At 35.1% G+C, this 15,606-nt stretch overlaps 1 protein-coding gene across 2 annotated transcripts; it reads right to left on the bottom strand.

The window, feature by feature from the left end:
• Positions 1-671: 671 nt before the first annotated feature.
• LOC125652780 (neuronal acetylcholine receptor subunit alpha-10-like) lies at positions 672-14,405 on the bottom strand. 2 transcript variants are annotated; one of them, XM_056165561.1, is made up of 6 exons: positions 13,947-14,405; positions 9,834-10,063; positions 6,682-6,726; positions 6,457-6,566; positions 4,988-5,523; positions 672-1,754 (listed from the first exon to the last, which is right to left on the bottom strand). In XM_056165561.1, exons 1-6 carry the CDS (start codon positions 14,014-14,016, stop codon positions 1,147-1,149), a joined length of 1,599 nt encoding a protein of 532 aa, XP_056021536.1. In that variant the 5' UTR covers positions 14,017-14,405; the 3' UTR covers positions 672-1,146. The 2 variants fall into 2 exon arrangements, with proteins under 2 accessions (XP_056021536.1, XP_056021535.1); XM_056165560.1 differs by lacking the exon at positions 13,947-14,405 and having other exon boundaries at positions 707-1,754; positions 9,834-10,851.
• Positions 14,406-15,606: the final 1,201 nt, after the last annotated feature.

Below are 15,606 nucleotides of genomic sequence, written 5' to 3'. Positions count from 1 at the left end.
AAATCCTAGACTTCAGTCCATGCAAGTTTCAATTTAAGCCCCCCCCCCTCCCGAAGAATCTAGACCAGATTATTTTTTGACGGAGAAAAGTCACCGAAATTGATCACCATTATCGATATCATGAATATTTTAGGTATATAAAATATAAAATGTGTTTATGGCAACAGAAACGCCGAGACAAGAAAATCAATAATGGCCGGATACAAACATGACAAATCCCCCTTAACCGCTTGACCTTTTGGTAGGTAAATTAATATGTCTGATCATAGTGTGCTGATACATTTATAGTCCGCGGGCAGGTATCAACTCACAACGTTCGAGTTTCCTCATCAGTGATGCACTTACCATTATTTACAAGACGGAGGAATTAGGTACATGTAAAGAATAAAGTTTGAATCATATACATGTATACGGAGTCACATGATTTGGGCAAGAAAACACAGATTCGTGTAAATCTACTGAGAATAGAATGTTTACGAACCCCTGGTTTTACCCTGTATGTACTAGCATATCGGAATTACCCTGTCAGGACCTGCATAATATCAGAATTTTGAGGTTAATTTATTTTGTCAGTTTCAAATCTCTCTCTCTCTCTCTCTCTCTCTCTCTCTCTCTCTCTCTCTCTCTCTCTCTATCTATCTATCCATTATATATGAAAAGTAATTGTATATCAATTATAAGACTATATATTTTGGTGTTTTAAGTTTTCAAGAGAATTCCATTTGACACTATATTTTATAAACATTAACAAAACTACAAGTTTTAGAATACAATGCTGTTCATTACGACATTACTAATACATTGTTTGTAAATTGATCAATGAATCACATGTATGTTCGCTGTTCAAAACCAATATACGGCATGCATACAATATAATCGTTATAAGATAAAGGATTGTATTTGAATTTACAATGACCCTTTTTAACATACGAGATCGTAACCCATGAAAATATCACATCTATTATTTTTATAATTTTTGCATGATGCTGAACTGAATTAAAGTACGAAGTTATATAAAATGTTCTTTCGTATACATGCATATGTACATGTGTAAACTATGTATGGAGTGACTGAATAATAGAATATGATATGTAATTATTTGTACAAGTGCAAGGAGAAATGATAGGGAAAAAACAACCGTACCAGCTATTTCATTGCTGGAGTGATGACAAGAATTATAATGGTAGAACTCACTGTTCCAATAAGAAAAATCCAAAATAAGATTCGATCTACAACCTGCGCCACTTTTCGCCATTCTTGGACTATTTCAAAGTTTCTATCTTCTTTTTCGTGCTTGTCCAAAATAATCTGTAGATTTCTGATGATTTCTTCGTGTGACTTTGTATGCAAGTTTTTAATCTGAATCCCTCTTCTTGGTCTTTGGTGTGTTTCATTTGGCAATAATCTGACGTCACACCTCGTGTCATTGTGAAGAGTTGTTCCTTGCCCATCCGTAACAATTGTGTCCGCCATTACACCGTTTTCCAACTGCGCCTCATTTTGAAGTTCCTGAGCAATGTTTTCCAATGTTGCCCTTAACGACATTGTTCTTATGAATCCTGGATTTGGGTTTAGTGTTGAAAATGTATTATTTTTCCCCAGACATAAAATATCCTGAAGTGGTCCTAACAGAATATTACGTAACCAGATCGGCACGGCACGACGGTTAGGGCCTCGGTGGTGGAGATTTAACACGAACACCGTCATTATTACAGAAACGGATGTCAACGACATGACGATAGTTAGATATATACCTGAAAATGAAAAACAAAATGGAGCATGACAATTCTATATTCGTAACATTTCGCGCATAGGCACGGTGTTTTCACCTGAGGTTTACTTGTCTTGAGGGTCAATCAAAAATTGCTTTGTCAACATGGAAGAAACTTTTCTGAACTACTTTCAGACCCGGCTTTAATTCGATATTCATGCAACCAAAGCAAAGTTGTATATCATCGAGATTTTAATGACTGTTTATATACATATCCTCATGAGTGAAAATATTGCCTACAGAGAGAGAGAGAGAGAGAGAGAGAGAGAGAGAGAGAGAGAGAGAGAGAGAGATTCATTGGCAACTTTAAAAGTTGAAAGTACAATAAGTAAGTTAAAAAACATAAGAATATTAGCAACATATAAACGTGATAGGAATATGCATGAAAATACAGGGAATAGTTTTAAAGGCATCTACATACAATAAAAATATTTGGAGATAAATATAAATAAACGGACGTACATAAAATAAAAAGAACAACAACAACCAAATTAACCAGCAATGAGATATAAGGATTAAAAGTCTGCTGACTAGCTTTCAGAATACACTTTATGCTTATGTATGCCTTTGGTTTAGTATACATCGGAGTACAAACCTGTTCTTGTAACGGTTTGTATTGAATTTTGGTAAATAATACTTTTAGGAGTTTCTTAGATTATATAGATTTTCACGAATGTCAGGAGGGAGGCAGTGGAGTCGATGGGATCGGTCTTCCATATCTTTGAAAAGACTTAAACAGATATTTTTGTGTCTATCAGATAAGTTGGGTATTTTCCAAGGCTTTTTGGTAGGAGTCTAATGGTCGTATGATCTTGAGAGCGCGTTTGGATGGATCCTATTTGATCTGATTGAGTAGATGTGAGGCCTGTAGACCACATCGGGCATGCGTATTCACCAATAGGTCTTATAAGGGACTTATAACCACGCAATATATACAGATAATGAATTTATTATTAAATTCAAAACAACAGTATTGGGAATGGGTTGTTACCCTTGAAACCTCTTAGAATGACTACAGCATACATTGGCAATATGTAGCACAAACAAGTAATAAGCTCGATTTAAAATCTCACAGGTATAACATTTTTCCAGAATGATTTTATAAAACTATCTTTTTTTAATTTTTGGATGATACTTTGTACTAACATTCGAGGGTATACATTTTTTATACCAGCGTAGCGTGGGCATACCGCGTTATTCATCTCCTGTCTCCTTTATGTCTACTGTCCCCTAGGGACTTATTTATTCCCCATAATATTTGAGCTAGCAATATAACATGATCATTTGTATTCCTGTCCTGGCTAGTGAACTATAAATGAGCCACACTATGTCCGGATTCTATCTGTTTAAAACATAACAGAGGACATTAGGGGACATGCGCGCTGATAGATTTACAAATTGCGATTCTGGCCATTCAGTCCAATTTCTGTCGCTAATACATCTACAGGGATATGATATACATTTAGCAAAGTACGAAGCTGTCTTGACTGGAAGAGAAAAGCTTCTTCCAAAAGTCTGAATTAGCCATTTTCACTTGTGTTGTGCCAAAATTGCTGACGAACCTTATGAAAAAAAACGGTCACCGACCAACTAATGAAGCTATTTCAAAAAAAAAATTATTGCACTGTGTTTAAATCCAAGATTCTCCCAAGACGTATATTGAATTGTGAATGAGATGATGTACTTAAGATTCCGACGAACATCTAATCAATTAAGGGGGAAGCGATGTATCACGTAAAAAGTGCCCACTATTATAGGGCTCCCTTAATGCTTTCTAGATTAAGATCAAGTATCTCGTTATGATGTCATTTGACTTTTAACGCTGCAAAGTAAGCTGGAATCCCTGGAGTATTCCGAGGTCACACTCGTGAATGTTCGGGATAACTATCGTACATAGCGGCATTGATGCCTCACTCGAGGGATACGCGTATCATTGTATGACAATATGCGGTCTCAAACGCCCCGATACTAAAGAGGTCATGTATAGCAGTGTAATTATTGAAAGAATTCATCATAACATACGTTCATTAATCATAATTTAAGGGTTTTAATGGAAAGCTGTTCTTTTATAAGCAATAAAAATGTACAGTTAGGACGGTTATTGCGGTATGTGTACTTACGCTATAATTACATGTGTGTTAATCAAAGATTTCAACCTGACGGTATGTGTACTTACGTTATAATTACATGTGTGTTAATCAAAGATTTCAACCTGACGGTATGTGTACTTACGCTATAATTACACGTGTGTTAATCAAAGATTTCAACCTGACGGTATGTGTACTTACGTTATAATTACAAGTGTGTTAATCAAAGATTTCAACCTGACGCCTCCTACACAGTAGCCATGACCTTAGAAATGGCATCCAAGGTCGTAAGTCTCGACTTCATACAATTACTGAATTTTGATGAGGTCTAAACGGACTTGATCAGGTATTGGTTGACCGAGGTCGTAGGCCGAGGTCTGGTAAACCTGACCAGGCCCGTCTAGTCACAGGTAGACCTCATTAAAAGTTAATTATAAAGTCTCAGCTTTATATTTATTTATAATTAATAACTGATGTATCAACTGAATGGGAATTTTACAAGTTTTCACTATATATTTATTGTTTTATTCCTTCAACAAATACAAACATGCATTATAGTACATGATGACAATAGTTTAACACTCGAACTCCTCTAAAACCTGTAAGAGTAATAAATCGTATTTTCAATTTTTCTTATCATTTTAGATAATAGTGATGTGATCATAAAGAGTCATTATTTGATAAAAGTCATTATCGGCATTGGATTTTACGTACATGTACCGATACATGCTGGTATATCCCGGGGTCTGTTTTTGCCCAACTATTTTGTATTGCTTGTGGGAGTTATGAGATTGATCACTTTTCGTTATCTTCGCCTTTCATGCTTTAAAACGCGCAGGTTTACGGTTAATATTGAGGTTGCTTAATTTACAGGCGTTTAAACTTAGTACCAAAAAAAAAAACCCCAAAAAAGGGGGGGGGGGGGCGTCAGACAGTGATTGAAAAAAAATGTTGTATAATAGTATTAATGTTCAAATTCATTGATTATTTTTTTTAAATGAATATTTACACACTAGAAAGAAATAATACATAATTATAGTAGTTCCCCCCCCCCAAATGCAAAAGAGTTTTTGGTTGCAGCTTGAAAGGTACATATAGTATATAATATAGCTGATGCAACAACACTTACTGATCAATGGGACGAACTCTGATGTTTCCGGTAGATTTTCCGCCACGGCCAGCATAAAGACTGAGAAAGCAAGTAACACAGTAATTCCCAGGGCTATCTTCTCTCCAGAGTCTGGTGGGAGGCAGAATACCAGCAGAGTAAGAGCTGACATCATAATGCACGGGAAGATGACGTTATACATATAATAAAGCGTTCTACGTCGAATGTGAACGAAAAACGTCACATCCGGGAATGATTCTGGACAACACGTATAGTAAACTACGTTTCTTTGGACCTTGACGCTTATGAGAACCCATTCACCATTTACAACATAATTTGATAAGTCAACTTCCTCCGACCTGTTTGTTATGTCGACTTGAAAACCGTCGTATGTCCAGGATCCGAATTTCATTTTACAAATTTGGTCATCGAACGGGAAGTACGTCACATCCACCTTACACGAACTTTGTAGCTTTGTAGGAATCGGCCAAAAAACGTTGCCATTGTTTTCTACCATTGCATTTGCTGACATAACTCCATCCGTGTATTCTGCCGCACTGCAATGTACGATACAAAATACAATGAACACAACGTTTAAAGGACCCCCTCCTAATCGTTTTTCACGTGTTTAAAATGTTTCTTAACAAAATTAAGGTTATACATTATGACTGAAATTCAATATAAAGAGTTTATTGTTTGTTATGTAAGCAAAGATTGAGATATGGTATCGTTTACTGAATATTGAAAATGTATGGTTATTAATATATATATATATATATATATTATATATATATATATATATATATATAGCGAGAGAGAGAGAGAGAGAGAGAGAGAGAGAGAGAGAGAGAGAGAGAGAGAGAGAGAGAGAGAGAGAGAGAGAGGGGGGATATATCATATTGCAAGTCCATGTATTCTTTAGGTAAAATGTGCCATTGAAAAGTTAAATTTATAACTGTGGAGAATCAGGATGCTTTAAATCACATTAGTCTTGTTTACATGCACAGAGCTAAGGCTGAAATATTGCTATTAACCTTGCATTAAGAAGTTCTGAAATTGAGTTTTTTAAGTTTAGTATCAAAAGGGAATATTTTTTCTTAAAGAAAGAAAGAAAAACGTAAACCAGTCCCATTAAAATAAGTTACAGGTAAGAAGGGATGGTGAACGGCTTTCCACTTTTAAGTGTACTTATTTCATATACAGTAGTTTGATCACAGTACTTCCGATCTATTAGCAATCTCAACAAATTCGAGAGAACTTACATTAAGTGCTGTATGGTTTCTTTACATTTTCAAGGATACAATATCGATGTTGGACTTCTAGGTTTGTCCACGAGACTAAATTATATAGCAATTGTGTGTTCATACAGAAATTGATAACGATCTAGCTCACTAAAACATATTTGCGCTCATTCACCATACGGGCTCTCCTTTCCTTTAAGCTAATCCTACAACAACTAGAGATGATTTTCAGAGTTGAACGTCACTTACTTGTTGTACAAAACGATGTCAGGAAGCCAGATCTTGTTACAGGGTATTCTAATTTTACTAATATTAGAAAAGGTCTCTCTGTCCCATCTTAAAAATTCGTCGTACCATTCCTAAAAAAATATTTAAAATCGCTAAAGACACGAGTTTAGTTCTACTCTGAACACATGTTTGAGTATCATAGCAACATATTTCACTTTGTTACATTTACATGTAGTAATGGCCTACCTGATCAAGCCATACGTTGGTTACAAGAACTTGATTTTTTTCATCCTGCAAATTTAAATTTAAACTATAAGATTAGATGTATTAAAATAACATTTATATCGTATAAAATTTAAACTGTTTTTATTTTACAACGATTAACAAACTAGTTCTAATGCTTCTCGTATCCGCAGATATTATTGAATGCTTTAAGTTTATCTTTCCCTCCCAGTATCTATATAAATAAGTATTTTATTTAAAAATTAAATGCATCTCAACATGGTCAATAATTATGTATGTATTGATTTTCTTAACGTGACATAAGCGCATTGTAAATATGAGGGGGAGTTTTAATTTTTTATAACATGTGTCCATTTTTCAATATTTCGATATCCATTGTCTAATCGAAAAATGTTATACTGTTCCTATGGATAATGAAACCAGTCCAAACCGTGAAATAATTCATAACAAATGCTAACGGAAACGGAAATCGAAGAAATCAACAATAATTTATCGAGGTTTCGGAGTTTATGACCACTAATAAAGTAAAAATGGAAGAAGATAAAACACAAAATTTATGTCATCTAACATGATTCTGTGATCGTGCAAGGCAGCAATAAACAGCGATACACAGACAATCGATCCAACCAATCAGAGAACATATACTATACCTATAACAAATCCCAGACAATCGATCCAATCACAGAACATATACTATACCTATCACAGAATTTTTACCTACTGCATGTTGGTAATTTGTTCTTTTTTCACATTTGATAAGACGTTACATCCGTCACTGACTAACACAAATCAATGAACTTCAATTTAAAACTAGACTAAGTACACATATCGAACTTTTGATTACCGTATGCCAATTAATTAAAATAGGGTAGGAACTTTGCTTTAAGTATATTATAGAGTTGTAGTAAGCAAAAAATATTTTTAAAAAATGTTGATCAAACGAATCGTATTCAACAGCGAAAGGAGAAAGAACCAATTAGGGTCTAGAAATGAGCCAATTACAGGACGAATATCAAATCGCATTAAGTTTGGAATCGATGACGACCAGCTGTACCAGCGGAATTTAGTGACCATGAGACACAACGATCATAATCAACAAATGTACTCACACCAGTTTTATATTTGATACAAGTAAAACAATGAAACATTATAACACACATGACGTCATAGCGAAAATCGAGATCAGCGTTTTCATGCAGTTTATGTCCCATAATAAACTATCATGGATATTGTACATAATAAACTGTCACGAATAATGTGCATAATAAACTGTCACGGATATTGTACATCATAAACTGTCATGGATATTGTATATAATAAACTGTCACGGATATTGTGCATAATAAACTGTCACGGATGTTGTACATAATAAACTGTCATGGATATTGTACATAATAAACTGTCACGGATGTTGTACATAATAAACTGTCACGGATATTGTATATAATAAACTGTCACGGATATTGTATATAATAAACTGTCACGGATGTTGTGCATCATAAACTGTCACGGATATTGTACATGACAAACTGTCACGGATATTGTACATAATAAACTGTCACGGATATTGTACATAATAAACTGTCACGGATATTGTACATAATAAACTGTCACGGATGTTGTGCATCATAAAATGTCACGGATATTGTACATAATAAACTGTCACGGATATTGTACATAATAAACTGTCACGGATGTTGTACATAATAAACTGTCACGGATATTGTACATAATAAACTGTCACGGATATTGTACATAATAAACTGTCACGGATATTGTACATAATAAACTGTCACGGATATTGTACATAATAAATTGTAAATGGGTATTGTACATAATAAACTGTCGCGGATATTGTACATAATAAACTGTCACGGATATTGTACATAATAAACTGTCACGGATGTTGTACATAATAAACTGTCACGGATGTTGTACATAATAAACTGTCACGGATATTGTACATCATAAACTGTCACGGATATTGTACATAATAAATTGTAAATGGGTATTGTACATAATTAGAATGCTGCACCAATAAAAATAATTATTACATGACATTTGTAGTAAAATTTAAAAATGATAGACGAATTTTATAGTTTGGATCACGCATTTTGCAAATTAATTATAGTATTACCCCTAGTTTTTTGTTTTTTTTAGCCCGTAAGGAACCGGGTTAGAATAGGTCCTCAGTACCCCCTTGCTTGTCGTAGAAGGCGACTAAATGGAGTGGTCCTTCGGATGAGACCACAAAAACCGAGGCCCGTGTCACAGTAGGTGTGGCACAATAAAGATCCCTCCCTGCTCAATGGCTATAAGCGCCGAGCATAGGCCTAAATTTTGCAGCCCTTCACCGGCAGTGGTGACGTCTCCATATGAGTGAAATATTCTCAAGAGGGACATTAAACAACATTCAATCAATCAACCTAGTTCGTTTGTCTCGTCCCCCCCCCCCCCCAGATTTGTAGGTTTATTGCATTACATCACAATTAGGATTTATGCACATGTACAGACAATGTATGTACCCGGTCAAAATGCTGTAATTAACCAGCTTATCAAAGTTCCGGTCAAAATACTGTAATTAATCATCGTATTAAAGTTCCGGTCAAAATACTGCAAGTAACCAGCAGCGTATCAAAGTTGGGTTTTTTTATAACACATTGAAACCTTTCTAATCCAACATGGGCTGGGAGAGAATGTTTTATCAGAATACAGTGAGTCGGAACAAAGAGTGTAAAAAAAAATTAATGAAATTATGAAATGAAAATAAGGGTCGAAATGCCCAGTGAGACGTATTGCACAAGTGTCTACTTAGGCAGTTTTAACTGTATAGGCCTAGGATATCGAAGATTTTACTACAGTAAATAAAATATTTAATGTTTATTTTCTTAAAATATTCTGACCAAAGATATAACTTAACATATTCAAAATACCAAACGTTCCTTCTTTCGTTAATTAATGAAGGTTTTCGTCCATAATCAATCAAAGTTTTTATTGTGATATTTCAAAATATCAAAGTTTTTACTAATACACATTTCTGAAATCTGCCAAGTTCCAATTGGCAAACCGGCGCCCATCATTCCTTTACTCCCTAAAAAGATTTCGAACAAGACGTGTTGCTTTAACAGTACAGACACTGAAAGGAAAGTACTTGCCATATCAAAGATCTGAGTCAATGTTAGGCCCATTTTGACGATGACGGCTGTTGAAGCGTTCTGCACCGGTCGTACAGCTTTTTCATACCCTTTTAAGATGTGATTCATCAGGCGCTGTTCGTCAGGAATCACCCTGTTGTCGTCATCAGTGTTCTGTTCCACGACATATGTGACGTTATAAAATGCACCCTCGGCAATGCTGGCTGGCTTTGGAAGGTTTGCAAGGTGTCCTGAAAGAAATGAATGATGAAGAATCGCAAATATGTCCATATAGTGGAGCTTCATAATACTCGTAGCTCGATGATTTAGCAGCAGGGTTCTATAGACAAATCTCTCTAAAAAAAAAAAAAAAAAAAAAAAAGAAGAAGAAGCAAAAAACAACGTCGTAGTCATGATGATGTGATGTGGATGGTATCCACCTCCACACAGGGCATCGTCCGTCTTACCCCATTATCAAAAGTCAGTATCCATTTACACTGTACAGATGAATTGGTCGTGTGAGACAATTCGATGCAGATAGTACCTTTAAGTAAAATTTCTTTTCGTTTAGGTCACACACCCATGCAATCATGTGACCACGTTGAACCTTTGCCTGGTTGGGCAGGTGTTTGACTTGAGAGCTACTGTCATGACTGTTTGTAATTGTGCAAAACGAAATCTAACATAAAATAAAGTGACGATGTTATGTAAGTTAGCATAACTTCGGGGTCTGACAACTTTAATTAATCCAAGTATCGTTATCATTAAAGAAACATACAACAGATGGTGAGATGTTTTGTTAGTAACACGTCTTCAACTGTCGTAATAAAACTAACCATACTTACATACCCTAGAAAACGCGGACAACCCCTTTCTGGGAAATTGATTTCCTTTCAATGTATGTAACTTTATAGTATATATCGCTTTTATAGACGTAGAAAAACGTATAGTTTCCTTTGGGGATGTTTTAATCACGAACGGTCTGAGTTCTTAATTTACTAGTTAACGTTACAAGAATATCCTGGGGATTTAGTCTTTTGATCTTCATCACTGTCTCACAGAATTTCCTTCTTCTCTGTCGGATTTGAAGACTTTCAATGAAAAAGGCCTGGGAAGGACTCTTTGTTTGTATCGTTAGAAAGGATGAAGGAAAATCGCCGTGTCATCTTGTCTTCCAGTCACGCAAAACTGCTGTAAATCAAATGCTTTAAAATTACCATTTTGAACTCTAATAGACGAGACACAGAAGTAGATTTGCGCAAGGTCTTCAGGATAATGAAGAGGGTGAAATACTGCCATCTTAATGTTGCATTACATGCTTTTGACATCGGCCTTTTTATTTTACGGTTTTAGAAATCAATGACTTTTCCATGGCCATTCAGTACGTTTAAAATCTAACACTAGATAAATTTACGGTTCTGATATTCATTGCTGTGTTTAGAAACCTTTTGGGATTTAACTGCTTTATTAGATTTCTTTTTATTGTTTTTGATTGCTGCTCCTTCGGGCATTTTTTTTTTTTTTTTACATCTCGCAGCTGATGATTACGTAAGCAGGGCCTCGCAAGAGTAACCGAAATAGGACGTTCTTGGTACATGTAATTCTAACAGTCACTAAAATGTACTTAAAAGTTACTCTCAAAATCCTTATTTCAGATTTTAAATGGAATATACATGTAAGTTTAAAAGTTTGTTTTAATGAATATCGCCCCCTCATTGCTACTTAGCAATTAATCGGCAATGTTAATATAGAATATGCAAGACAAATATTGTGTAATTGATTGCGACCTGTTTACGGTTCCTGTGGAGATATTTCCCATCTGCAGATTGCATTCAATGCGTAAATAACTTTATGAAAATTAGTACTACAAAATCCAACATGTTTTAATTTAAACAATACTTTATTGTGTATAATACATTAAAGGATTGGACAACAGGCGTTGCCTATATAAGTCCTCTCCATACAAATACATGGTCAAGGTCATACAGATATAGTTATTATATAATGATAATGAAGCAATATAATATTATATACATTGATGTGTTTAACAGTTTCCATTTCTATGATAATTTACAGCTTGATGTATGACTGACAAATATAATTTAGGTATGGATATAGAAATTTACTACACAGGAAAAAGATATAAACAAGTTGGTTCTGTGGTATGAAAATGAAAGATTTTAAGAAATTAAACAAATCTATTTGTAGACAACATAGTTTGTATAGTGTTGCATTGTGAAATATTTCTATTTTGGTATTACTAATTGATAAACAGGAACTATGACCATCGACAGGGGGAAACCCTTAATTTTAGAGTATAAATATTTCTCTCTTCTATTGGCTAAGATATGTTATATCACAAAGATAAACAAGATATGTTTGTAAAACACATATGCCCCCCATGGTGCAAAATTGAAAAGGGTTATACACACACACGTCATTTAATTGAGAGTAGTATCATCAATTCAAAATATTAAGCAGACAATATCTTCCTATGTCAAGAGTGGATTGACCATGTGACCTAAAAATCAACAGGGGTCATCAACTCCTGAAGATGTACCAGTGTACCAAGTTTGATGTCTGTCAAGCAAAGGGTTCTCAAGATATTGAAGGGACAGTATATTCCTATGTCCAGTTTGACCCTTGACCTTTGACCATGTGACCTCAAATTCAATAGAGGTAATCTTTTCCTGAAGATGTACCAGTGTACCAAGTTTTAAGTCTGTCAAGCAAAGGGTTCTAAGATATTGACCGGACAGTATATTCCTATGTCCAGTTTGACCCTTGACCTTTCACCATGTGACCTCAAAATCTTTAGGGGTCATCTTTTCCTGAAGATGTACCAGTGCACAAAGTTCGATGTCTGTCAAGCAAAGGATTCTCAAAATATTGACCGGACAGTATATTCCTATGTCCAGTTTGACCCTTGACCTTTGACCATGTGACCTCAAAATCAATAGGTGTCATCTTCTCCTGATGATGTACCAGTGTACCAAGTCTGATGTCTGTCAAGCAAAGGGTTCTCAAGATATTGAGCGGACAGTATATTCCTATGTCCAGAGTAGATTGACCCTTGACCTTTAACCTTTTGATCTGAAAAACAATAGGGGTCCTCTTCTTCTTAAAACCAACGCACATATGAAATATCATTACAATCAAGTGAATGGTTCTCAAGATATTGAGCGGACAACTCATGGTCTACCACATGGGGTTAAGACCAGCAGTTTGACCTTGACCTTTGACCACGTGACCTGAAAATCCATAGGGATCATCTACTCTCTAAGGAAAGCCTCTGTATCAAATTTGGCTATTATCAAGCAGAGGGGTCAAAAGATATTGAGAGGACATCACATGGGCTTAAGACCAGAGGTTTGACCTTGACCTTTGACCATGTGACCTGAAGGTCAATAGCGATCATCTACTCTCCAAGGGCAACCCTTGTACCAAGTTTGGTGGTTATCATGCATAGGGGTCAAAAGTTATTGAGTGGACAACACATGGTCTACCACATGGGGTAAAGACCAGCTGTTTGACCTTGACCTTTGACCATGTGACCTGAAAATCAATAAGGATCATCTACTCTCCAGGGGCAACCCCTGTACCAAGTTTGGTTGTTATCAAGCAAAGGGGTCGAAAGATATTGAGCGGACAACACATGGTCTACAGACCGACCGACCGACAGACCGACCGACCGACCGACCGACAGTTGCAAAACAATATGCCCCCTCTTTTTCAAAGGGGGCATAAAATAATAATTTTAAAGGAAGAAAAAAAAGCTAGAATTGATACTTAAAAAAAAACAACCAATATTGAATTATAGTCATAGTAATCGAATTAATGCAAAATGTTCTGTAACAATTACCGTTATTAATCCTACGAGTAAGGACTCGGAGATTGAGAACCGATTGTCAAAATATAATGTACGTACAGAAGGCATCTTAGAAGAAGATAATGAATACCAATTCTAGATTAGCCGTACGGTGCTCGTGAGAACGTGTCTTCAGAGACGAAACTTTCGCACATATCATAACTACGATAAGATTCTGATAAATGTTTAAAACCACATAGTAGACATAAAATACTAGCAGTACCACCAATTCTAGATAAAAAGTACTAGCATTAAAAATAACGTACCTGGCACTAGTATTAAAAGCAGTACTATTCTGATGTTCCGAATCCACTGTTTCTCTCTTAAGTACCGCATCTTCGCATTACACCAGAGAATATATGAAATCTAGATTTCCGCATCCGAAATGCATCCTCACACTCCGAATATCACTAATGAACCGGTTTTATCCGATAAATGATCCGATTCAGCAGCGTTTCCGTCCTGGATAAACCATCAAAATAAAAATCGAAAATGTGCTGGCATGATAAGAAAAATATTTAATAATCTAGAGGATTTTCTTGACTTTTATATATTAAAATTTGGTCCATAGTAGAGGCTTGTAATGAAGATACATAAGCGTAAAAAACATCGCTACTACATACTCCAAGTGGTTTTGCAAATTGATTTACTCCATCGAGAGCGCGGTATAACAGATTAAATGTCTTAAATCGGGATAATTATTTAGTTTCTTAAAATAGAAGTTGTCCAGAATATGTTCCTGTTTGTGCGTCTCAATGAATAGTACATCACTTGTTGCAAGAAGCGTATTAATTGGGAAAATCGAATTTGATTGGTTAAATATTGTACATTGGCATTTTCTCCTCTGCGTCGATTTCTGTGTAAACATGAAAGACTGTGTAGCGCTTTTGGGTCTTATTGTCCGGGGAAAAAAGCATAGCAATGCAAACATTCCGTACGTGTACATTTGTGAAATTTTAAAACAATTAATGAACTATAAATGTTAAGTTAACATATCTAATCCATTTGATATAATCAAACTTGAAATATTTAAAGGGCCATGGACTGTCAACTAGGGAGTGAAACCTTTTAACCATGATTAAATTGCTTAGATACGTTTAAACTGAAGATTCTAGAAAATCAAGTAAAATGTCTCCACAATGAAATGTTATTATCAAAATAAACATTCTATTCACGTTACAACGGAATATTGAAGAGTGCATACATTTTGATAAGTCACTGGATTTTTTTTTGTAATGTAACGCCGTTTTAGTTAAATTAAAACACGGTTCCAGTGAACACATTTATTTTTTTTAAAGGTTTTTATACACATGATAAAGTACATGAATATAACAAGTCATATATAATTATCATTACGTGTGTGGAGAGAGATAGTTAGAAAGAGAGAGAGGGGGGCATATTTTAAGTAAATGTAAGTTCCATCTGTTCCATTGAGTATATAAAATGTTTTCTTTTCACCATTCTTATATGCGATAAATTTGTGTGTTTCGTAAAATAATTTTTTTGTGAACACGTTTATAACGAATTCACGCTTACAGTAAAAAACGATTACAGCGAACACGTTTATGATGAATTCACGCTTACAGTAAAACAAGATTACAATGAACACGTTTATAACGAATTCACGCTTACAGTGATTTTCATTTCATGTAATTTTAAAACATATTATGAACTCATTGGATATAATGAATTATGTTTATAACAAATCAAAATTTTTATATTGTGCAGCGTGTGAACTACTTTCATTAAGGTGTATATGGCACGTCAGGAGTTTTTGTCATTTTTATGTAAAATCCGTGCATACAGAGTAGGAAATTTGTCCTACTAATACGCCTATTACATTTAACTCCCGCCTTAGCGAAAGCGGTGGGATATTGGTCTGGTTGTGTGCCCGTCTGTCTGTAAAATACTGACTTCCACCGATGA

This window comes from Ostrea edulis, chromosome 5 (genome assembly GCF_947568905.1).
Source record: "Ostrea edulis chromosome 5, xbOstEdul1.1, whole genome shotgun sequence".
Taxonomy (NCBI): domain Eukaryota; kingdom Metazoa; phylum Mollusca; class Bivalvia; order Ostreida; family Ostreidae; genus Ostrea; species Ostrea edulis.
This window is presented reverse-complemented; position numbering and strand designations above follow the sequence as displayed.